The 24744-nt window shown below is 39.5% G+C and overlaps 1 protein-coding gene and 2 non-coding genes across 3 annotated transcripts in view; 2 read left to right on the top strand and 1 right to left on the bottom strand.

Annotated features, from left to right (window-relative positions):
- Positions 1-232: 232 nt before the first annotated feature.
- The window catches only part of LOC137719944 (uncharacterized), a 124681-nt gene continuing 100169 nt past the window's right edge, over positions 233-24744 (bottom strand). Inside the window, exons 4-6 of the mRNA XM_068458922.1 lie at positions 3857-3946; positions 1360-2932; positions 233-855 (exon numbers count right to left, since the gene is read on the bottom strand). Coding sequence (XP_068315023.1) covers positions 233-855; positions 1360-2932; positions 3857-3946 — 2286 coding nt within the window. The remainder of the gene's footprint in view (positions 856-1359; positions 2933-3856; positions 3947-24744) is intronic.
- On the top strand, positions 4953-5063 carry LOC137721599 (small nucleolar RNA R71). Its single transcript, XR_011066670.1, has one exon. It is a non-coding gene; the product is annotated as a small nucleolar RNA R71 (small nucleolar RNA).
- On the top strand, positions 19301-19411 carry LOC137721607 (small nucleolar RNA R71). The gene has a single exon (XR_011066678.1). It is a non-coding gene; the product is annotated as a small nucleolar RNA R71 (small nucleolar RNA).

The raw sequence follows: 24744 nt of genomic DNA on the forward strand, positions 1-24744 counted from the left end.
TTAACCGAAACTAACACCTCAAACACACACAATCACAAAACAAACCTTCCAAACCACCCCCAAACCTAATCTAAACATTGTCCTCGATGTTTAAAATTGTATGCAATGCAAGTAGGCAAAGAAAATGGAATGGTAACAAAATAAACACAACATAAAGAAAGAACACAAACCACACTAGGTTGCCTCCTAGCAAGCGCTGTATTTAATGTCTAGGCAAGACATGGTAGCTTGTTCATGGTGTTGAAAATTCAAGAACATCCACGACTTGATACACTTGTTCTTCATCCACTTTATCCAAATATGGTTTCAATCGCTGCCCGTTGACTTTAAAAGAGGTGCCATTCTTCATGTTCTCTATCTCCACAGCTCCATGGGGAAATGTTTGCAAGACTTTGAATGGTCCCACCCACCTAGACTTCAATTTTCCTGGAAAAAGTCTCAAACGTGAGTCAAACAAAAGTACTTTCATACCTTGGTGAAACTCCTTCCTTAGGATGGCCTTGTCATGATAGAGCTTAGTCCGTTCCTTGTAGATTTTGGCATTCTCATATGCCTCATTTCTAAGCTCTTCCAACTCATTAAGTTGGAGCTTCCTTGCTATTCCAGCATCCTTGTAATCAAAGTTGAACTTCTTGATGGCCCAAAATGCACGGTGTTCAAGCTCCATTGGCAAATGACAAGCTTTCCCAAACACAAGGCGATAAGGACTCATGCCAATGGGGGTCTTGTATGCTGTTCTATATGCCCATAGTGCATCATTTAACCTTAGTGACCAGTCCTTCCTTGTAGGGCTCACAGTCTTCATCAAAATGTTCTTGATCTCCCTATTGCTAATCTCCACTTGTCCTGAGGTTTGAGGATGGTACGGGGTTGCCACTTTGTGGTTGATGTTGTACTTCTTCATCAAGGATTCAAAAGGTTTGTTGCAGAAATGGCTGCCACCATCACTAATAATAGCACTTGGGGTTCCAAACCTACAAAAAATCACATCTTTAAGAAAATTCAACACAACCTTATGATCATTAGTTCTTGTAGCAATGGCTTCAACCCATTTGGATACGTAATCCACTGCCACTAATATGTATAAGTAGCCAAAAGAGGATGGAAATGGTCCCATGAAATCGATTCCCCAAACATCAAAGAGTTCTACCACCAAAATGTTGTTCAATGGCATCTCATTTCTTCGGCTAATGTTCCCCATTTTCTGGCACCTATCACACTTAGAGCAAAAATCAAAAGCATCTTTGAATAAAGAAGGCCAAAAGAAACCAGATTGTAAAACCTTTAGAGATGTCTTTTTGGCACCAAAATGGCCTCCACATGCCAATGTGTGGCTAAATGTTAGGATGCTTTGTTGCTCATTCTCTGGGACACATCTCCTAATGATTTGATCAGGGCAATATTTAAACAAATATGGTTCATCCCAAACGTAGTGCTTTACCATGGCAAGGAACTTCTTTCTTTCCTGAAAAGAAAGGTCATTTCTCATTATACCACAAGCAAGATAATTAACAAAATCTGCATACCATGGTTCTTTTTCTTGAATAACAAGGAGTTGTTCATCTGGAAATGATTCATTTAGGGGCAAAGGTTTTCCAACTCCATGGTTTTCATTAAGCCTGGACAAATGGTCAGCTACAACATTATCACTGCCCTTCTTATCTCGAATTTCCAAGTCAAACTCTTGTAGTAAGAGTATCCATCTAATCAAGCGTGGTTTAGCATCCTTCTTTGTCATCAAATACCTAATGGCTGCATGATCAGAAAACACAATAACTTTAGATCCCACAAGATATGACCTAAACTTTTCTAAGGCAAAAACAACAGCAAGCAACTCCTTTTCAGTTGTGGAATAGTTAAGTTGAGCATCATGCAGAGTCCTGCTTGCATAGTAGATCACATGCGGAAGCTTGTTCACCCTTTGCCCTAAAACTGCACCAATAGCATAGTCAGAGGCATCACACATTAATTCAAAAGGTAACGACCAATCTGGTGCCATAATAATAGGGGCTGAGGTTAGTTCATTTTTCAAAGTATTGAATGCATCCATACAAGCCTTATCAAAATGAAATACAACATCTTTAGCTAACAGATTGCATAATGGACGAGTGATCATTGAAAAGTTCTTAATGAAACGACGATAAAAACCCGCATGGCCCAAAAAACTTCTTACTCCCTTCACAGTGGTGGGGGCTACCATATTGGTGATGACGTCAATTTTGGCTTTGTCTACCTCCATTCCTTTGCTAGAGATTACATGCCCCAACACAATTCCTTGTTTCACCATAAATTGGCACTTTTCCCAATTGAGAACCAAATTTGTTTCTTGACATCTTTGAAGTACTAACGATAGATGGTTAAGACATTCATCAAAAGAGGAACCAAACACTGAGAAGTCATCCATAAATACCTCAATGAACCTTTCTACCATGTCAGAGAAGATGGCCAACATACATCTTTGGAATGTTGCTGGAGCATTGCAGAGTCCAAAAGGCATTCTCCTGTATGCAAATGTGCCAAAGGGGCAAGTAAAGGTTGTTTTCTCTTGATCCTCCGGAGCGATTGCAATTTGATTGTAACCTGAGTATCCATCAAGAAAACAATAGTGTGAGTACCCTGCCAATCTCTCAAGCATTTGATCTATGAAAGGCATAGGAAAGTAATCTTTTCTAGTGCTAGAATTCAACTTCCTGTAATCGGTGCAAACACGCCAACTGGTCGTGGGCTTTGTGGGCACAAGCTCATTGTTTTCATTCCTCATCACAGTGATTCCCACCTTCTTAGGCACCACCTGAATAGCACTCACCCATTTGCTATCAGAAATGGGATATATGATCCCCACATCTAACAATTTCAACACCTCATTCCTAACAACTTCCTTCATGTGTGGATTGAGCCTTCTTTGTGGCTCACGGCTTGTTTTTGCTCCTTCCTCCAAAAGGATCCTATGCATGCACATGGTAGGGCTTATTCCCTTGATATCTGCAATAGACCAACCAAAAGCTGATTTAAACTCTTTTAACACCCTAATTAGTTTATCTTCTTCAACTGGGGTGAGGTCAGAAGCTATGATAACTGGAAGAGTTTCAAATTCAGCTAGATATGCATATTTTAGATGTGGTGGAAGTGGTTTAAGTTCAAGTTTTGGTGCTTTAACAGTAGAAGGAGTTAAATGTGATATTGATGAATCTAAAGGCTCTACAATAGGTGAAACATTCAAAGGATACAATGCCAATGCTTCCAAGGCAGCTACTTCTTCCATTAGTGCATCTTCTTCATCAAACTCATCTTGAGATTGACTCAAAACAGTTTGTAAGGGTTCATTCGATTGTGCCTGCAAGAACTTAGAGAATACAAGTGACTCAAGCACATCAATGGCATAACAATCAAGAGATGAAGAAGGATGAGCAAGAGATTCAAACACTTTGAATTGAACTGTCTCTCCTAACACTGTCATAGTGAGGAGTCCATTTTGCACATCAATGATGGTCTTGGCTGTGGCCATGAAGGGTCTCCCAAGCAATATTGGCAACTCACGATCATGTATAGGAGCTTCTTCCATGTCCAACACTACAAAATCTGCAGGCAAGATTAGTTTATCAACTTGAACTAGAATATCTTCTACTATACCTCTTGGATATTTCACGGATCTGTCTGCAAGTTGTAATGAAATGGTGGTGGCTTTCAAATCTCCCAAACCTAGTTGAAGGTACACTGAATAAGGCATTAAGTTGATGCTAGCACCCAAATCAAGCATTGCTTTCTCTACTTTCTTGTCCCCTATGGTGATGTTGATAGAGAAACTTCCTGGATCCTTGAGCTTTGGTGGAAGTTTTCTTTGCAAAACTGCACTCACGTTCTCAGACACCACAACCTTCTCATGTGGTCCATACTTCCTTTTGTAGCTATTTAACTCCTTGAAGAACTTCCCATATGCCGGCATGTTCCTAATGACATCAAGCAAAGGTAAATTAACATTCACTTTGCTTAGTATATCAAAAATCTCCTTAAATGACTTATCCTGCTTGCTCTTGGCAAGTCTTCCAGGGAATGGTATTGGTGGAGTGTATGGTTTCTCGGCCCTGTGAAGATTTGGTGCTTCTAGTGAGGAAGTGGCATGGCTTGGTTCCTCAATTGATTTCTCATTGTCTCCTTGAGTGACACCTGCATTCACATGATCATATTCATTAGTAACTTCATTGCCAACTCTATTATCAATAACCTTACCACTTCTAAGTGTAGTGATTGCTTTGGCTTGCTCTTGGTTCCTTTGGAGTATCACAGGTTGGCTTGGAAACTTCCCAACCTCTCTTTGGTTCAAGGCATCTGCAATCTGCCCCAATTGTGTCTCCATTTTGGTTAGGGCTGCTGAATGTTGTTGGAGAATGCTATTTGTGGAATGTTGGAATTGCAAAGTGTTTTGGGCTAACAATTTAACCGTGTCCTCAAGGCTAGTGGCAGGTTTTGGTTGGAAATTTTGGAAATTGTTGCTCTTCCACGAAAGATTGGGATGGTCTCTCCAACTTGGGTTATAAGTATTGGAATACACATCATTCCTTGGCCTTTGATTGTAAGAATTCATGAGGTTCACTTGCTCTTGAACATACTCGGGGTAAGCCTCCCTAGATGGACATTGGTGAGTAGGATGGCTTGGTATGTTACAAATAGCACACACTTCATTTGCTTTTGGCACCATGTTGAGCACGGATTCAAGCTTCCTTTCTAGATTAGCTACCTGCAACAAAAGCTCATGATTAGAACTTGTTTCATAGACCCCAACTTTCTTACCCCTTAAATCTTTGTGTTGAGCATTAGACCCCAACATCTCATAAATGTTATATGACTCTTGAGCATTCTTTTTCTTCAATGCTCCACCTGCTGCATTATCAACAGTTGATTGACAATTTTGGGTTAGTCCATCATAGAAAATTTGCATTTGTAAGTGAAAAGGTAACCCATGGTGTGGACATTGTATCAAGAGGCCTTTAAAACGCTCCCAACACTCATTGAAAGGTTCACCATCATCTTGTTTGAAGTTGAAGATTTGTCCCCTTAATGTGGCTGTCTTTTGAGTGGAAAAGAACTTCTCCAAGAACTTCTTAGCCACGGCATCCCATGTAGTGAGGGAACCTGGTGTTAGAGTCATCAACCAACTCTTGGCCCTATCTTTCAAGGTGTAAGGAAACACTCTCATCCTCAAATTTGCTTCACTAACTCCCTGCAAAGGTAAACCACTCACAACATTGTAAAACTCTTTAATATGAGCTAAAGGGTCTTCATTAGGTAAGCCATAAAATGAAGGAAACATATGGAAATGTGAAGATTTGAGATCATAGTTTCTAGCTTCTGTGGGCAGCAAGATGCATGAAGGTGAATTTGGTATGATTGGTTGAGCAAAGTCCTCCAAAGCTCGAAGTTCATCTAAATTGCCCGCCATCTCTTCTTCTCCTTCCCAATTAACTTGCTCAGATTCTTTACTTGTTGAACTAGATGAATTCCCTTCCTCTTCCTCACGGCTAAAGGATGAACTTGATGGCACAAAGTTATCCAAAGTGTGGCCCTTCAACCGTTCAATTCTTTGGCCTAACTCAACAAGTCTATTTGACATATACTACCTGAAATAAAATAACACAAGTGTGAATGAAAATCTACTAGCAAACAACAATGAAATGAACAAGAATAAACTTAAAAACGTTTGAAAGGACTCAAGGGACTCAAAACAGATTCACAAGACTCAAAACAAGCTAAAAACTCTCAAAACTGCCTAAAAACACAAACTAGGCAGTTTTGACACTAAACTCAATTTTGGACGAAAATTAGGTTTGAGCTTGACTCAAAATGCTTCAAAACACAAGATAAGACAGATTCTAAGCCTAAAACTTAACAAAATATGGGGAGAAATTGTATTTGGACGAAATGCAAATAAATGGACAGATTATAACAAAAGCATATTGTAAATCAAATTGATGTAAACCAATGGATAATGGAATGGCTAATGGATTCTTTTCCACACATGAAATGTATGCAACTTAAATCAACTTCTAGTTATCAATTTGACAAGTTATGAACCTTGACACTAATCAAAATAGCAAATAAGCAAACAAGCAATTACAAGGGACTGAAATCAGTCCCCGGCAACGGCGCCATTTTTGTTGATGTATATTTCCTTCCTAATGCTAGAATATATTTAGTATAATGGCATAAGTAAGGGTGTCGAATCCACAGGGACTAATTGGACCTATGCAACTACTTGTTTGCAAAAACTCTAAGAAATGAATCAAACTAAACAAACTAGGCAGATTTGGAAATGAATCAAAGTAATCTAAATAGACAGATTTGTTGTTGTAACTTGAAAGCATGAGAAAATGAAATAAACACAAGTAAATGAATCAACAACTAATGTAATAGGCTAGTATCAATGGAAATGAAGCTAGGGATTCGGTTTCACCATTGCTCAACTAAGTCCATGTTTGTCAAGTTAGTTTATACTCATTCATCTACCTATTTCTTGAGTTTGTTTCACTTGGATATGATCAACCATATGATGTGTGGATTTGATCAAATGTCTCTAATCATGAACCTAATTGTGATGTGCAACTTTGGTTCATAATCAAGATTATGTAATGTACAAGAAACTTTCATAAAACCAAAGGGAATAACTCGGCAGGATGTGTGCTAAACACTCCCTTCATTCATTCACATATCTACCAAGATTATGCATGATGTGTGTTCTAATCTTGGCTACACAACTTTGTGATTAATTCAAATCATGATCAAGCATTAAAATCAACACACAAAGTCACCATTAAAACAGAAAATGAAACAAGAAATAGATGGACAAAATGAGCATTCTAACTTAATTACATGGCAAACTTTGCAAGGTTACATCGAATCCCTAGAGAAAGATTAGTTACAATTCATGTTTACACAATGTTTAACATAAAGGTACACAACATGAATGAACATAGAATGAAGTAGAAGGAACCCTTGAAGCAAAACTGATGTTGGATTCCTTGAAGAGTGCCTTCGGTGTTGATGCTCCAAGTGTGGTACGGATGAAGGTAGATTGGTTATGATTGCATGGTTTCTGCCAATGGGACAGAAATGGAGTGAAATGGAGTGGTTATTCGTGTGTGGAAGAGAATGGATAGCTTCTGTGAGAGAGGGAGAATGAGAGTGAATCATGGACAGAAAAATGGAGCAAACAAGCTGTGTGTAATGGAATGAATCCGAGAGAGCAATCCCTCTGCCTTGGTGAATTTCTCAATGAGTCTAATGATGGAGAGACAATCAGATTGGATCTACCATTTGTTTAACTCAGATGGCAGTGCATAAGTGATGGAATGATGGGTTTCTGAGGTAGTGGGCGCATGGCATGGACAAGATCTGCAAGTATGTGTTTTGTTTAATCAAAATGCATGTGTCCTTGCTGCAACAAGTGAGTGGAATCTGCCAAAAGTGAATTGGAGCACCAGAAAATGTTTATACAAATCTGAAAATGAGAAGAACACACGGCATGGACAAAGGGATGGGTTTGATTTCTGAAATGATGGCTGCAAGGAGTTACTTGTTTAATCACAATGCATGTGAATTTCTGTAAAGATGAAGTGTAGAAATGTAATGGAGTGCACGGAATGGATGTTTGTGTTTGTTGGTGTCAAAATGGCTGAAATGAATTAAGTGATGGAAATGGGAATGTGAGGAATCTGATTTGGTGCTAGAATTGCATCAAATGATGGGATGATATGGGAACACACGGCCAAGGTTGTGACATGCATGTGAATGCATGTTTTGATGTTGGAACCACATAGGTGACATCCATGTTTTTGCTTTGTTTAGAATCACCCAATATGGCTGAATTGCATCTCTTAACACTTCACATCTTTTCTGGAATGTTTTTACTTCATTTGCCTTCCCATTGATCCAAGTTCACCCTTGGCTGCACACTAACACCAAATAATGTAAAATGCAACTAGTTTAATCCAAAACAATCACAAAGACACCAAATAAGGAAGATATAAATGCATGCAAAATGTGACTTAACACCTAGGTTTCCCGTTTTGGTAACCTTTCCTAATCTAAACGTCCGTATTTTCTAGCCACTTTGAAGGCCTTGTATGCACTTTAGGACACAAAACAAAGGCCCTAGCCCACTTTAAAGCCTTAGTCGTGGCTTTTCCCTTCTCCCCTTCCCTTGCCGTGCAAGGGGGGGGCATTTTTGTCCCCTTTTATGCACCTAAACCCTAACCCTTTTTCCTTGCAGCCACTTGATTGTTGTCTTCCTTCCTAGTGCTAAAATAGGTTTAGTATAATGGCACAAGTAAGGGTGTCGAATCCACAGGGACTAATTGGACCTATATAATCACTTGTTTTGCAAGAACTCTTTACTAGAGAAATAAAACTAATCAATGTAGGCAGATTTGTTGTTGTAACTTGAAAGCATAAGGAAATGAAGTAGACACGAATAAATGAATCAACAATTAATAAAATGAGATAGCACAAATGGAGATGAAGCTAGGGATTCGGTTTCACCATTGCTAAGCCAAGTCCATGCTTGTTAAGTCAGATTATACTCATCCCTCTACCTATTTCTTGAGTTTGTTTCACTTAGATATGATCAACCATATGATGTGTGGATTTGATCAAATGTCTCTAATCATGAGCCTAATTGTGATGTGCAACTTTGGTTCCTAATCAAGAATATGTAGTGCACAAGAAACTTTCACAAAACCAAAGGGAACACTCGGCAGGATGTTTGCAAAACATTCCCTTCATTCATTCACATATCCACCAAGATTATGCATGATGTGTGCTTTAATCTTGGCTAAACAACCTGTGGTTAATTCAAATGATGATCAAGCATTAAAATCAACACACTAAGTCACAATTAAATCGGAGAATGAAACAAGAAATAGATAAATTCAATGAGAATTCTGAATTAACTACATGGCAATCTTGCAAGGCTACATCGAATCCCTAGAGAGAGATTAGTTACACTTCATGTTTACAAAAGGTTTGACATAAAAATATATAACATGAGTGAACATAGGATTAAGAAGAAAGAACCCTTGAAGCAAAACTGATGTCGAAATCCCTTAAGAGTTGCCTTCGGTGTTGGTGCTCCAAGTGTGTTGTAAATGAAGGTGGAGCGGCTAAGGTTGAATGGTGAATGAGAGAGTGTATGGAATGGAATGAAGCCGAGAAGAGATTGTGTAGAAATGGAAGGGGATTTGCGGCAAAGGGGAAGATTGGATGTGTTTGTGGTATCTTGTGTATGAAAATTGAGATGATTAGGTAATGGGAATGCAAGGGTATTTATAGGAAGAATGGAGGTGTATATGGCTGTTTCTTTAAGCATTTGTGGCTGGAATGTGGTGGAAAAACAGCTAGGAAAGCATGTGAAAGCTGGAATTGCATGTGTGTGCATGTGTATGTGTTGGAATGGTGTTTGAAGGCCACGGCAAAGGTGTTAATGATGCTGCAAATGCATGTGAATGCTGTTTTGGTGCTGGAAATGCATGAGGGGATGCTGGAAAGGCAAGGGAAACCCACGGCAAAGAGAAGGGAGAATGTGTTTTGTGAATGATGGCAGGTTGTTGTGCATGTGTAAGCTGGAATTGAAAAAGGGAAGACCATGTGCACGGCAAAGAAGGATTTGTGGTGAAATGGATGAATGATTAAGATTGCATGTGGGTGATTTGTGGTGTAATGATGAAGAGAAATTGCTGAAAATCTAAGGGGAAGGCACGGCAAGGATTTCAGGATGCATGTGTGTGTAAATGGTGGTGAAAATGCAATGATGAAGAGTGAATAAAGAAATGCATGTAGGGTTAGCTAGGTTGGCTTTGTTTGGGTGCATGTGTGTTGGAAATGGCTGGAACAAAGGGATGCACGGCATAGAATTGTTTTGGTTGCATGTGTGTGAATGTGTGGCTTAATGATTAAGTGAATGAATATGAATGCATGCACGGTTTTTTGGGAGAAAGGTGGATGAATGTGCATGTGAATTGGGTTGTGAAAGCATGTGGAATGTTGGAAATGGGATGGGTAGCCACGGCATTGAGTAGTTTTTTGGTGCATGTGGCTGCAATGTTGTGTAATTGGGCTAGGGTTTAAGTGCATGAAATGGACCTAATTTGCTCCCCCTTGCATGGCAAGGAATGGTGTTTGTGTTAAGCCCACGGCAAGGTGAATGTAATTGGGTTATGGCCATTGTTTTGTGTCCTCAAGTGCATACAAGGCCTTCAATTTCATCCAACACTTGGGCTCCAAGCATAAGTTATCCATCCTTAGCCCAATAGTGCTCCAAAAGGCCCCAAAACACTCCATAATGCATCATTTCGTCAAACACGTCTTATGATCCTGAAAACACACAAAAGAAGCATAAAGGACTAAAATAACTAAAGAAACATAACGTAAATGTACGAGAACAAGCCATTTAAGTCGCATGAATATGCTCCTATCAAATACCCCCACACTTAGCTTTTGCTAGTCCTCGAGCAAAACAGAAAAACAAAACAAAACGAAACGAAACAAAACAAGTAAAACACAACCTAAACCTTCCAACAATCGTCTTAGGGATTTCCAATGCACATGACAAGTTAAAAATCATCATTCCCATAGATTTTAGTCATCTTCACACTTAAGTACATTCTTAATCATAGTCACCACATACTATTTCACAATTAAGCATTTATAACCATGTTTTGAATGTAGTAACATGCCTTAGAGAATTCCCTCAATTCCTCACTAGTTATGCACTCAATTTTCATTCAGATTTTCTGACTACACACCCTAAACTAGTTATATGTGAGAAGATTGATGTGAACATAAAAACGAACACTCACATATATGTATTTCAAAGGAAGCAATTTCTGGAGTTAATAAGCATGTTTAGATATGATCTCATGAATGGAATGCTACTACTTAGATGCGAGAACCAGTGACACCATAAGCTCATATCAATTCCAAACTCCACATTATTGAACACATAACGATCAAGATAGAAGTCAAAGGGGTGTAACGGGCTAGGGTATTGGCTAACAATGAAAGGTGAAGGATAAACAAACATTCTTAAAGCAATAGTGAGCAAAGTATTGAATTAGGCACTTAGAATTCCCTTAGAGCGCGGAAAACAACTTTTAGACTAATAGGGGAGATTCAAACAACTCTTATTTTTCTTTTCTTTTTCATATTTTTCAAAATTTTTTTTCTTTTTTTTTTTTTTTTTTTTAGCCGTGCCTATGACACAACAACTCTCATCAATAATCCTTCCCCCACACTTATTTTCTGCAACATATTAATCAAAAGGAATTCATTTTCCGTCATGCTTACTATGCTTTAAGAACAAAGGCATGGATGGTCCTATTCTAGGCTAGGTAAGGATAACATGGGTTAACAAAGAACATAGGCTAAACAAGGCTCAAAGGGGTTAAAACTTACAACAAATACGAAATCTGGGAAGTAAGGCTATTTGGCTATGGTGGCAACTACACAACTTTATCTTGATATATGTTATGCAATTCAATGCTTTGAATGAAATGGACATAAGTTCTAGCATTTAGTTCTAGCATGATACAATTGCATTCTAAGTAGCAACCAAGCAAGGAATAATGAGATCATGCAACAACTTTAGAAAACAAAGAATCACAGAAAATAACTCTCCAAAGAATGTTTAGGCTCAAGTCTCACAAGGTTGTAGCGTTTGTTTGAGTTCCTTCCTTCAAGCATGTTACAAAAACGAATTTTTCTTTTATGATTGCATGTGAAGTCATACATTATAACCATAACCAAGCATATACCAAGAGTAAATCAAACTTTCATCCATGTTTATAACTCTTTTTAACCGTCATTCAATTACAAACCAAATCCTTATCATTGTGTTGGAAGGTACCCTAAGACACAAACACACAAAAACGACTCAAAACACTCTTTTTAGGCTTTTCAAAACATTTTTTTCAAATTTTTATGTGATTTTCGGAGTTATAAAACAAAACACACTAAAACACTCTAAAACAATTTAAAAACACCTTAAAACAGTAAGGAACAACATTTGAAGTTATGGGTGATAAAATCTCACGAATTTGCATCAACACATTAGTTACCCCCCCACACTTGAATCAAACATTGTCCTCAATGTTTTAAGCATAGATTCACGCAAAACATAAGTAAACACACAAAAAGCACTTAAACATACTAAACATGGCAGAATGTAATTAACAAAGAGAAGAGTTTAGGGACGCAAATCTGGTTATGGAGTGTAAATTCCCTCTTCTCCTTGGTGATTGCATTGAGGCTTTGATCTTGGTGATTCCACAGGCTTACTCTTGAACTGGTTTCCGCCCATCGTTGATTTTCCTTTGTGCTACTCTTGAACTGGGCAGCAGGATTCTTTTGGTCTTCCCCGAAGATCTGAGCTTCCTCCTTTTATCTGTTTCTTTGTTCAATCTTCGCAGAAGTGGTCCCTTCTCTAGAAGTGTATCAACCGTTGAAGATGACTACTCGAGAGCAACGCTAGGTAAGCAATCAGGAATAGATTCCAGGCAGTTGGCTCCAGAACAGAAGACTGACTCCAAGTGCCGGCTGATTGCTTCTTTCACTTTGCCATGCGAGTAAGAACAAGGACAAAGAAAAAGACAGGGAAAGAGCATGATATGAGATACTTTTGCTTTTGACCTTGATGATATGAGATACCTTTGCTTTTGAAGAAACAGTGAATGAATCAGCACACTTCAATCCGCCGTTTCCTCCTGGGTCATCTGTACTCCAGGCATCTGGTATCATCTTTGGGGAAGAAGAAAGAATTGAGTATTTCGAAAGGCTTTGCTAGGAGTGCGCCCTCAGAGGTGAGGGAGAGTTGGGCATTTTCTTCAGGTTTTCCTTGCCATAAAAGACGAAGGTCGACATATATAGAGATAATATCAAGTGGTGGTACTGTTCTTTTACCATTGTCGACAAACGTTTTGATCCCGCAAATCCAGCTTTTTGAAATAGCAGGCGCCTCTTCGATTTCTGAAAGACTCCCCTTCGATTTCTGAGCAGGCGCCCCTTTGCTTTCTGAACGACACGTAGTAGTGCGGATGCGGCTCCTTTTGACAAAGCTGCACGCGTTTTCTGAAAAGCAGAGAAAACGTCGCCGGACTTTGCGCCTGTCGGCTAAAGATGTGTAGTTGCGATGATGGCCTCCACGTGTTTTCTGAAAAGAAGAAATCTTTTGACAAAGTTGAACACGTCTTCTGAAAAGCTGAGAAAGCGTCGCCAAAATTACGCCGGAAATTCCGGCTTTTTGAATCGGTGGACGCGTCGCCTTGGCTTTTTATAGAGGTATCGATCACCGCCAACAAACACACTCTGAAGGTTTCCCATTCTTGAAAATCGACTCTGGCCCTTTGAATTTTAACTCCATCCCTTCTCTTTGAACACTTTTGAAAAATGGCAAACCCATCGAACCTTAGCTTGGATTTGAGCCTTAGCAGTGATACGGGCGCGCCGCGTCAAGGTAACTTATGGCGCCCTTCTTTCTTATCTTCTAACGGTCTTCTTATAGGTGAAGACTCCGTGATGCAGGACGCCACAACAGCTACAATAGTAGCTAGGAACCTCCTCACTCCAAAAGATAGTAGGCTGCTGTCAGGACGGTCCGATGAGTTGGCCGTTCAAGAGTCCCTCGCACTTAGTGTTCAGTGTGCGAGTTCTGTGTCCAACATGGGCCAACGCCTGCTTGCCCGCTCCCGTCAGGTGGAATCATTGATGGCAGAGGTGGAAAGTCTTAAGCAAGAGATCCAGCAGCTTAAGTACGAGAATAGAAGTTTGCATGTGCTTGCAAATAACTATTCGTCGGGCATGAAGAGGAAGCTTGATGAGCTGCAAGAATCTGAGGGTCGAATTCACAGTGACCGTCAAAAGCTTGCGGCTTATCTCCAGAGGCACCTTTTTCCTGGGTCATCCAGCGCTTGGCCAAGTATTGAGGCCTGGAATGCTCTAGCTCCGATGCCTTCCGCTCCGATGGCTTCCGTTCCGATGCCTCCCGCTTCTATGCCTCCCGCTCTGACGCCTCGTAATGGGGCTTCACGTAAACAACCTTTGTGAAGCTCCATCTTTCTCCATGTTTAGTATCTTTTTTTTTTTTTTTTTTTTTTTTTAATCAAATCAAACGGCATGGAATTGATCTTTGAATGGAGGGTGATACTTGAAATGATCCGGTAATGGTTTAAATTCTAGAGTGGATGCCTGAATCATTAACAACATATTAGTATAAAAGAAAATTGAAATTCGGGGAGGCGGCTTACCTTTGTGCTCCGACATGAACTTAAAAATAAACACCCCTTCGAAAGTTATGACATGTCCCGTGTCATAAAACCCTTTTTTCAAAGCAACCTAATAGTTTGTCTACAAACATAGCCCTTATATACATTCGTATTAGTAAGCAAAAACACACTTAACCACAACTAACACAAGGCAAGTACGAAAAGAATATGGAATGGTGACAACATAAACACAAAAATGAGGAAAGAACACAAACCACACTAGGTTGCCTCCTAGTAAGCGCTTTATTTAATGTCTAGGCAAGACATGGTAGCTTGTTCACGGTGTTGTAAACTCAAGAAAATCTACAACTTGATAAACTTGCTCTTCCTCCACTTTCTCCAAATATGGTTTCAATCGCTGCCCATTGACTTTAAAAGAGGTGCCATTCTTCATGTTCTCTATCTCCACAGCTCTGTGGGGAAATGTTTGCAGCACCTTCAATGGTCCCACCCACCTAGACTTCAATTTACCTGGAAAAAGTCTCAAACGTGAGTCATACAACAGTACTTTCATACCTTGGTGAAACTCCTTTCGTAGGATGGCCTTGTCATGATAGAGCTTAGTCCGTTCCTTGTAGATTTTGGCATTCTCATATGCTTCATTCCTGAGTTCTTCCAACTCATTAAGTTGGAGCTTCCTTGCTATTCCAGCATCCTTGTAATCAAAGTTGAACTTCTTGATGGCCCAATATGCACGGTGTTCAAGCTCCATTGGCAAATGACAAGCTTTCCCAAACACAAGGCGATAAGGACTCATGCCAGTGGGGGTCTTATATGCTGTTCTATATGCCCATAGTGCATCATTCAACCTCAGTGACCAATCCTTCCTTGTAGGGCTTACGGTCTTCATCAAAATGTTCTTGATCTCCCTATTGCTAATCTCCACTTGTCCTGAGGTTTGAGGATGGTACGGGGTTGCCACTTTGTGGTTGATGTTGTACTTCTTCATCAAGGATTCAAAGGGTTTGTTGCAGAAATGGCTGCCACCATCACTAATAATAGCTCTTGGGGTTCCAAACCTACAAAAAATCACATCTTTAAGAAAATTCAAAACAACCTTATGATCATTAGTTATTGTAGCAATGGCTTCAACCCATTTGGATACATAATCTACTGCCACTAATATGTATAAGTAACCAAAAGAGGATGGAAATGGTCCCATGAAATCGATACCCCAAACATCAAAGAGCTCCACCACCAAAATGTTGTTCAATGACATCTCATTTCTTCGGCTAATGTTCCCCATTTTCTGGCACCTATCACACTTAGAACAAAAATCAAAAGCATCTTTGAATAAAGTAGGCCAAAAGAAACCAGATTGTAAAACCTTTAGAGATGTCTTTTTGGCACCAAAATGTCCTCCACATGCCAATGTATGGCTGAACGTTAGAATGCTTTGTTGCTCACTCTCTGGGACACACCTCCTAATGATTTGGTCAGGGCAATATTTAAACAAATATGGTTCGTCCCAAACGTAGTGCTTTACCATGGCAAGGAACTTCTTTCTTTCCTGAAAAGAAAGGTCATTTCTAATTATACCACAAACAAGATAATTAACAAAATCAGCATACCATGGTTCTTTTTCTTGAATAACAAGGAGTTGTTCATCTGGAAATGATTCATTTAGAGGCAAAGGTTGTCCAACTCCATGGTTTTCATTGAGCCGTGACAAATGGTCAGCCACAACATTATCACTTCCCTTCTTAACTCGAATTTCCAAGTCAAAGTCTTGTAGTAAGAGTATCCATCTAATTAAGCGTGGCTTAGCATCCTTTTTTGTCATCAAGTACCTAAGGGCTGCATGATCAGAAAACACAATAACTTTAGATCCAACAAGATATGACCGAAACTTCTCTAAGGCAAAAACAATAGCAAGCAACTCCTTTTCAGTTGTGGAATAGTTAAGTTGAGCATCATTTAGAGTCCGGCTTGCATAGTAGATCACGTGTGGGAGCTTGTTCACCCTTTGCCCTAAAACTGCACCAATAGCATAGTCAGAGGCATCACACATTAATTCAAAAGGTAAAGACCAATCTGGTGCCATAATAATAGGGGCCGAGGTTAATTCATGTTTCAAAGTATTGAATGCATCCATACAAGCTTTATCAAAATGAAATACAACATCTTTAGCTAACAGATTGCATAATGGACGAGTGATCATTGAAAAGTTCTTAATGAAACGACGATAAAAACCCGCATGTCCCAAAAAACTTCTTACTCCCTTCACGGTTGTGGGAGCTGCCATATTGGTGATGATGTCAATTTTGGCTTTGTCCACCTCCATTCCTTGGCTAGAGATTACATGCCCCAACACAATTCCTTGTTTCACCATAAATTGGCACTTTTCCCAATTGAGAACCAAATTTGTTTCCTGACATCTTTGAAGTACTAAAGAGAGATGGTTAAGACATTCATCAAAAGAGGAACCAAACACTGAAAAGTCATCCATAAATACCTCAATGAATCTTTCTACCATGTCAGAAAAGATTGCCAACATGCATCTTTGGAATGTTGCTGGAGCATTGCAAAGTCCAAAAGGCATTCTCCTATATGCAAATGTGCCAAACGGGCAAGTAAAGGTAGTTTTCTCTTGATCCTCAGGAGCAATTGCAATTTGATTGTAACCTGAGTAACCATCAAGAAAACAATAGTGTGAGTAACCTGCCAATCTCTCAAGCATTTGATCTATGAAAGGCATAGGAAAGTAATCTTTTCTAGTGCTAGAATTCAACTTCCTGTAATCGGTGCAAACACGCCAACTAGCCGTGGGCTTTGTGGGCACAAGCTCTTTGTTTTCATTCTTCATCACCGTGATTCCCACCTTCTTAGGTACCACCTGAATAGCACTCACCCATTTGCTATCAGAAATGGGATATATGATCCCCACATCTAACAACTTCAACACTTCATTCCTCACAACTTCCTTCATGTGTGGATTGAGCCTCCTTTGTGGTTCACGGGTTGACTTTGCTCCTTCTTCCAAAAGAATCCTATGCATGCACATGGTAGGGCTTATTCCCTTGATATCTGCAATAGACCAACCAATAACTGATTTGAACTCTTTTAACACCCTAATTAGTTTATCTTCTTCATTTGGGGTGAGGTCAGAAGTTATGATAACTGGAAGAGTTTCAAATTCAGCTAGATATGCATACTTTAGATGTGGTGGAAGTGGTTTAAGTTCAAGTTTTGGTGCCTTAACAGTGGAAGGGGTTAAATGTGACCTCAATGGTTCTAAAGGCTCTAAAAGAGGTAAAATATTCAAAGGATACGGTGCCAATGCTTCCAAGGCAGCTACCTCTTCCATAAGTGCATCTTCTTCATCAAACTCATCTTGAGATTGACTCAAAACAGTTTGTAATGGTTCATTAGATTGTGCCTGCAAGAACTTAGAGAAAACAAGCGAATCAAGCACATCAATGGCATAACAATCAAGAGATGAAGAAGGATGTGAAAGAGACTCAAACACTTTGAATTGAACGGTCTCTCCTAGCACTGTCATAGTGAGGAGTCCATTTTGCACATCAATGATGGTCTTGGCCGTGGCCATAAACGGTCTCCCAAGCAAAATAGGCAATTCTCGGTCATGTATAGGAGCTTCTTCCATGTCCAACACTACAAAATCCGCAGGCAAGATTAGTTTATCAATTTGAACTAGAATATCCTCTACTATACCTCTTGGATATTTCACGGATCTGTCCGCAAGTTGTAATGAGATGGTGGTGGCTTTCAATTCCCCCAAACCTAGTTGAAGGTATACGGAATAAGGCATTAAGTTGATGCTAGCACCTAAGTCAAGCATCGCCTTCTCTACCTTCTTGTCTCCTATGGTGATGTTGATAGAAAAACTTCCTGGATCCTTGAGCTTTGGTGGAAGTTTTCTTTGCAACACGGCACTTACATTCTCGGACACCACTACCTTCTCATGTGGTCCATACTTCCTTTTGTAGTTGTTTAACTCTTTGAAGAACTTCCCATAAGCTGGCATGTTCCTAATGACATCAAGCAAAGGTAAGTTAACATTTACCTTACTTAGAATATCAAAAATCTCCTTAAATGACTTATCCTGCTTGCTCTTGGCAAGTCTTCCAGGGAATGGTATTGGTGGAGTGTAAGGTTTCTCGGCCTTGTGAAGATTTGGTGTTTCAAACGAGGGAGTAGCATGGCTTGGTTCCTCATTTGGTTTCTCATTTTCTCCTTGAGTAACCCCTGCATTCACATGATCAGATTCATTAGTAACTTCATTGCCAACTCTATTATTGATAACCTTACCACTTTTAAGTGTAGTGATTGCTTTGGCTTGCTCTTGGTTCCTTTGGAGTATCACGGGTTGGCTTGGAAACTTTCCAACCTCTCTTTGGCTCAAGGCATCTGCAATCTTCCCCAATTGTGTCTCCATTTTGGTTAGAGCCGCCGAATGTTGTTGGAGAGTGCTATTGGTGGTTTGTTGGAATTGCAAGGTATTTTGGGCTAACAATTTAACCGTATCTTCAAGTGTAGGTTTTGGTTGGAAGTTTTGGAATTGATTATTGTTCTTCCACGAAAGATTGGGATGATCTCTCCAACTTGGGTTATATGTATTGGAATACACATCATTCCTTGGCCTTTGATTGTAAGAATTCATGAGGTTCACTTGCTCTTGGACATACTCGGGGTAAGCCTCCCTAGATGGACATTGATGAGTAAGGTGGCTTGGTATGTTGCAAATGGCACACACTTCACTTGCTTTTGGCACCATGTTGAGCACGGATTCAAGCTTCTTTTCTAGGTTAGCTACCTGCAAAGAAAGATCATGATTAGAGCTTGTTTCATATACTCCAACTCTCTTACCCCTTACATCTTTGTGTTGAGCATTAGATCCCAACATCTCATAAATGTTATATGACTCTTGAGCATTCTTTTTCTTCAAAGCTCCACCTGCTGCATTATCAACAGTTGATTGACATGTTTGGGTTAGTCCATCATATAAAATTTGCATTTGTAAGTGAAGAGGTAACCCATGGTGTGGACATTGCAACAAAAGGCCTTTAAAGCGCTCCCAACACTCATTGAAAGGTTCTCCATCATCTTGTTTGAAGTTGAAGATTTGTCCCCTTAATGTGGCTGTCTTTTGAGTGGAAAAGAACTTTTCCAAAAATTTCTTAGCCACGGCATCCCATGTGGTGAGTGAACCAGGTACTAGAGTCATTAACCAACCCTTGGCCCTATCTTTCAAGGTGTAAGGGAACACTCTCATCCTCAGATTTGCTTCACTTACTCCCTGTAAAGGTAAACCACTCACAACATTGTAAAATTCTTTAATATGAGCTAAAGGATCTTCATTAGGTAAGCCATAAAAAGAAGGAAACATATGGAAATGTGAAGATTTAAGATCATAGTTTCTAGCTTCTGTGGGCAGCAAGATGCATGAAGGTGAATTTGGTATGATTGGTTGAGCAAAATCCTCCAAAGCTCGAAGATCATCTTGGTCGCCCGCCATCTCTTCTTCTCTTTCCCAATTAAAGTGCTCCGATCCTTCACTTGTTGGACTAGAGGGTTTCCCTACCTCTTCTTCACGGACAATGGAGGAACTTGTTGGCACAAAGCTTTCCAAAGTGTTGCCCTTTAACCGTTCAATTCTTTGGCCTAATTCAGCAAGTCTATTTGACATATACTACCTAAAACAAGATAAAACAAGTTTGAATAAAAATCAGAAATCTACTGAAAATGAAAAGAACAAGGTTTAATATCAAAACAAGCAATTATAAGGGACTGAAATCAGTCCCCGACAACGGCGCCATTTTGATTGTTGTCTTCCTTCCTAGTGCTAAAATAGGTTTAGTATAATGGCACAAGTAAGGGTGTCGAATCCACAGGGACTAATTGGACCTATATAATCACTTGTTTTGCAAGAACTCTTTACTAGAGAAATAAAACTAATCAATGTAGGCAGATTTGTTGTTGTAACTTGAAAGCATAAGGAAATGAAGTAGACACGAATAAATGAATCAACAATTAATAAAATGAGATAGCACAAATGGAGATGAAGCTAGGGATTCGGTTTCACCATTGCTAAGCCAAGTCCATGCTTGTTAAGTCAGATTATACTCATCCCTCTACCTATTTCTTGAGTTTGTTTCACTTAGATATGATCAACCATATGATGTGTGGATTTGATCAAATGTCTCTAATCATGAGCCTAATTGTGATGTGCAACTTTGGTTCCTAATCAAGAATATGTAGTGCACAAGAAACTTTCACAAAACCAAAGGGAACACTCGGCAGGATGTTTGCAAAACATTCCCTTCATTCATTCACATATCCACCAAGATTATGCATGATGTGTGCTTTAATCTTGGCTAAACAACCTGTGGTTAATTCAAATGATGATCAAGCATTAAAATCAACACACTAAGTCACAATTAAATCGGAGAATGAAACAAGAAATAGATAAATTAAATGAGAATTCTGAATTAACTACATGGCAATCTTGCAAGGCTACATCGAATCCCTAGAGAGAGATTAGTTACACTTCATGTTTACAAAAGGTTTGACATAAAAATATATAACATGAGTGAACATAGGATTAAGAAGAAAGAACCCTTGAAGCAAAACTGATGTCGAAATCCCTTAAGAGTTGCCTTCGGTGTTGGTGCTCCAAGTGTGTTGTAAATGAAGGTGGAGCGGCTAAGTGTATGGAATGGAATGAAGCCGAGAAGAGATTGTGTAGAAATGGAAGGGGATTTGCGGCAAAGGGGAAGATTGGATGTGTTTGTGGTATCTTGTGTATGAAAATTGAGATGATTAGGTAATGGGAATGCAAGGGTATTTATAGGAAGAATGGAGGTGTATATGGCTGTTTGTTTAAGCATTTGTGGCTGGAATGTGGTGGAAAAACAGCTAGGAAAGCATGTGAAAGCTGGAATTGCATGTGTGTGCATGTGTATGTGTTGGAATGGTGTTTGAAGGCCACGGCAAAGGTGTTAATGATGCTGCAAATGCATGTGAATGCTGTTTTGGTGCTGGAAATGCATGAGGGGATGCTGGAAAGGCAAGGGAAACCCACGGCAAAGAGAAGGGAGAATGTGTTTTGTGAATGATGGCAGGTTGTTGTGCATGTGTAAGCTGGAATTGAAAAAGGGAAGACCATGTGCACGGCAAAGAAGGATTTGTGGTGAAATGGATGAATGATTAAGATTGCATGTGGGTGATTTGTGGTGTAATGATGAAGAGAAATTGCTGAAAATCTAAGGGGAAGGCACGACAAGGATTTCAGGATGCATGTGTGTGTAAATGGTGGTGAAAATGCAATGATGAAGAGTGAATAAAGAAATGCATGTAGGGTTAGCTAGGTTGGCTTTGTTTGGGTGCATGTGTGTTGGAAATGGCTGGAACAAAGGGATGCACGGCATGGAATTGTTTTGGTTGCATGTGTGTGAATGTGTGGCTTAATGATTAAGTGAATGAATATGAATGCATGCACGGTTTTTTGGGAGAAAAGTGGATGAATGTGCATGTGAATTGGGTTGTGAAAGCATGTGGAATGTTGGAAATGGGATGGGTAGCCACGGCATTGAGTAGTTTTTTGGTGCATGTGGCTGCAATGTTGTGTAATTGGGCTAGGGTTTAAGTGCATGAAATGGACCCAATTTGCTCCCCCTTGCATGGCAAGGAATGGTGTTTGTGTTAAGCCCACGGCAAGGTGAATGTAATTGGGTTAGGGCCATTGTTTTGTGTCCTCAAGTGCATACAAGGCCTTCAATTTCATCCAACACTTGGGCTCCAAGCATAAGCTATCCATCCTTAGCCCAATAGTGCTCCAAAAGGCCCCAAAACACTCCATAATACATCCTTTCGTCAAACACGTCTTATGATCCTGAAAACACACAAAAGAAGCATAAAGGACTAAAATAACTAAAGAAACATAATGTAAATGTACGAGAACAAGCCATTTAAGTCGCATGAATATGCTCCTATCACCACTCTCCCTTTTATTTCTGAAACTTAAACCTATTTTCCTTTCAAATAAACCCTAGCCGCACCCTTTAATCATTCCCTCTTTAATTTCTGATTTTATTTCCTTTTTCTAGAAGCCTTTGATTTAATTTTAATTAACCAAAATAAGCTAGGGTTTGTTTTCTGAAACCATTTATATTATAAACCCTAGCCGCACCCTATTCTATTCATTCACAATTTTCATTCATCCATCATCCATATCAGCCGCAAGTCCCCATCCATTCACCCTAAGCCTTCTAACTCCCATCTCAGCCGTACCCTTTAATTGACCCTAGCTCTCTCTTCTCTCATTCATTCTCTTCATCATTCACCCTAAAAACCCTAAGCCGCAGCCACCATCCCATTTTTATTCTTCTCTGCTGCAGCCTATTCCCTCCAATCCAGCCACTTCCCAACCTTGCCGCAGTGATAGGAGCATATTCATGCGACTTAAATGGCTTGTTCTCGTGCATTTACGTTATGTTTCTTTAGTTATTTTAGTACTTTAAGCTATTTTCGTGTGTTTGTAGGTTCTAAGGGCAAAGTATGCAAAAGGATGCCTTTTGGAGCCTTTTGGAGCAAATTAGAGATTGGAATGGATATCATATGCTTGGAGCCAAGAGGATGGACGAAATTGAAGGATTCCTAATCCATTGCAGCCACATGCACATTCAATCATTCACACCAAAACCTTGCACATGTTTTCCCATTTCATTATTCATTCACTTTGCAGCCACCATTCCCCCTTTAATCCACATGCTCTCCCATTTCAGATTGCATTTTCACTCACCACAAACAAGTCACATGCATTCATCAACATATCTAGCTGTCATTCACATGCATTTCATTCATCATTTCCACCCCCACATGTCCCTTTAATCATTCAAACATGCAGCCACACCTTCACCCACATGCACCATTCAAACATACACCCAAACACCACCAGAAATCATCATTGCCGTGGGTACCTATCCCATTTCAGATTGTCATTCCACTTCATTGCACATGCACATTCAAACAAACACATGCACATTCCAATTCATTATTTATTTACTTTGCATCCTTTAATTTAATCACATGCACATTCAAACAAACACAATCATTCCAGCCATACCTTGCATTTTCAGATTGTTCCTCCATCATTGCACCACAATGCAGCCACATGCACTTGTTCCTCTAACATTTCAGCCACTTGCACTCCCATTCTCTCCCAAAACCGTGCACATGCATTCTCCTTGCATTTCCAGCCATTCCACATGCTATTTCAGCCACATGCACTCATAATCATTCAACCAACTTTGCACATGCATTCATCATCATAACCTAGCTGTCATGTTCCCCCCATTTCACCTATAAATAAGCATCCATTGCATTCATTCTCACACAATTCATTTCACAACAGAAATTGGTCCCTTGGGGCCGTGCCCTTCACAAAGTCCATCCATTCCATTCATAATCTCATCCATTGCAGAAATGTAGACCATCAAACTCCTTTGTGCCGTGCTCTCCCTTACAATCCAAACACCATCCTTCCATTTCCACCACTCCCCAAACCATTCACACCATCAAACTATCCCTAGACCTTGTGCTACAACGAAGAGGAAGAGAAGAGTGCCTAAACGTTCATACAATTCAAGTTTGAGTTGTTGGAATGTTTAGGTGTTTCTTTGATTTCAAGGTTTAATGTCAATACTCTTTGTTTTGTACGAATGAGGAATGGAAGATAAGAGGGCCTAAACGTTCATACAATTCAAGTTTGAGTTGTTGGAATGTTTAGGTGTTTCTTTGATTCTCTTTGTTTTGTACCATGAGGAACTAAACCCCCCTTGGTTAGGGGGTGATTCGAATATATGTTTATGCTTGCATTTTGATTTGAATACTTCTAATTGCGTTTCATAAGTTGTGGATTCAATTCGTTTAACTGTTTGATTGATAACTTATTTATGTATGTTTATTGAGAGTGCACACTTAATTTTCATGCATGAATATGACGCTAGAATATAAGTAAGTTTCACCTAATAGTTACGAACTTATATTCACAAGTAGTGGAGGTTGCTTATAAACAATCGCGTTAAACGAATTCTTGGCATAAGTTTCATGCAATCCATAGTAACGAATGCCTCGTCAACACTTATAATTTTCATAGAGCGTAATGATTCTTGCTTGTACCTCTTCTATGCATTCATGTTGAGGACTTGTGGGGAATGTTTTGAATTGTCGTATGCGCTAACCCATCCAATTCAATAACGTTAGGAAGATTTGAAGGTTAATTAGTGCATCACGGTTAACTTGGGGTGTTGAGTTTCATGGTTTATTGAAATGCAATTGGAAATCATTTTATTATGCAAGTGTAACATATGTGAAGATGAACCCCTTAGCTAGCATTCATTCATTTCAATTCCATTCAATTCTATCACACATTCACATTTACATTTTGCTTTAATTTACAATCTGTGCAATTTAA

The sequence above is a fragment of the Pyrus communis genome, chromosome 16, assembly GCF_963583255.1.
Source record: "Pyrus communis chromosome 16, drPyrComm1.1, whole genome shotgun sequence".
NCBI lineage: Eukaryota > Viridiplantae > Streptophyta > Magnoliopsida > Rosales > Rosaceae > Pyrus > Pyrus communis.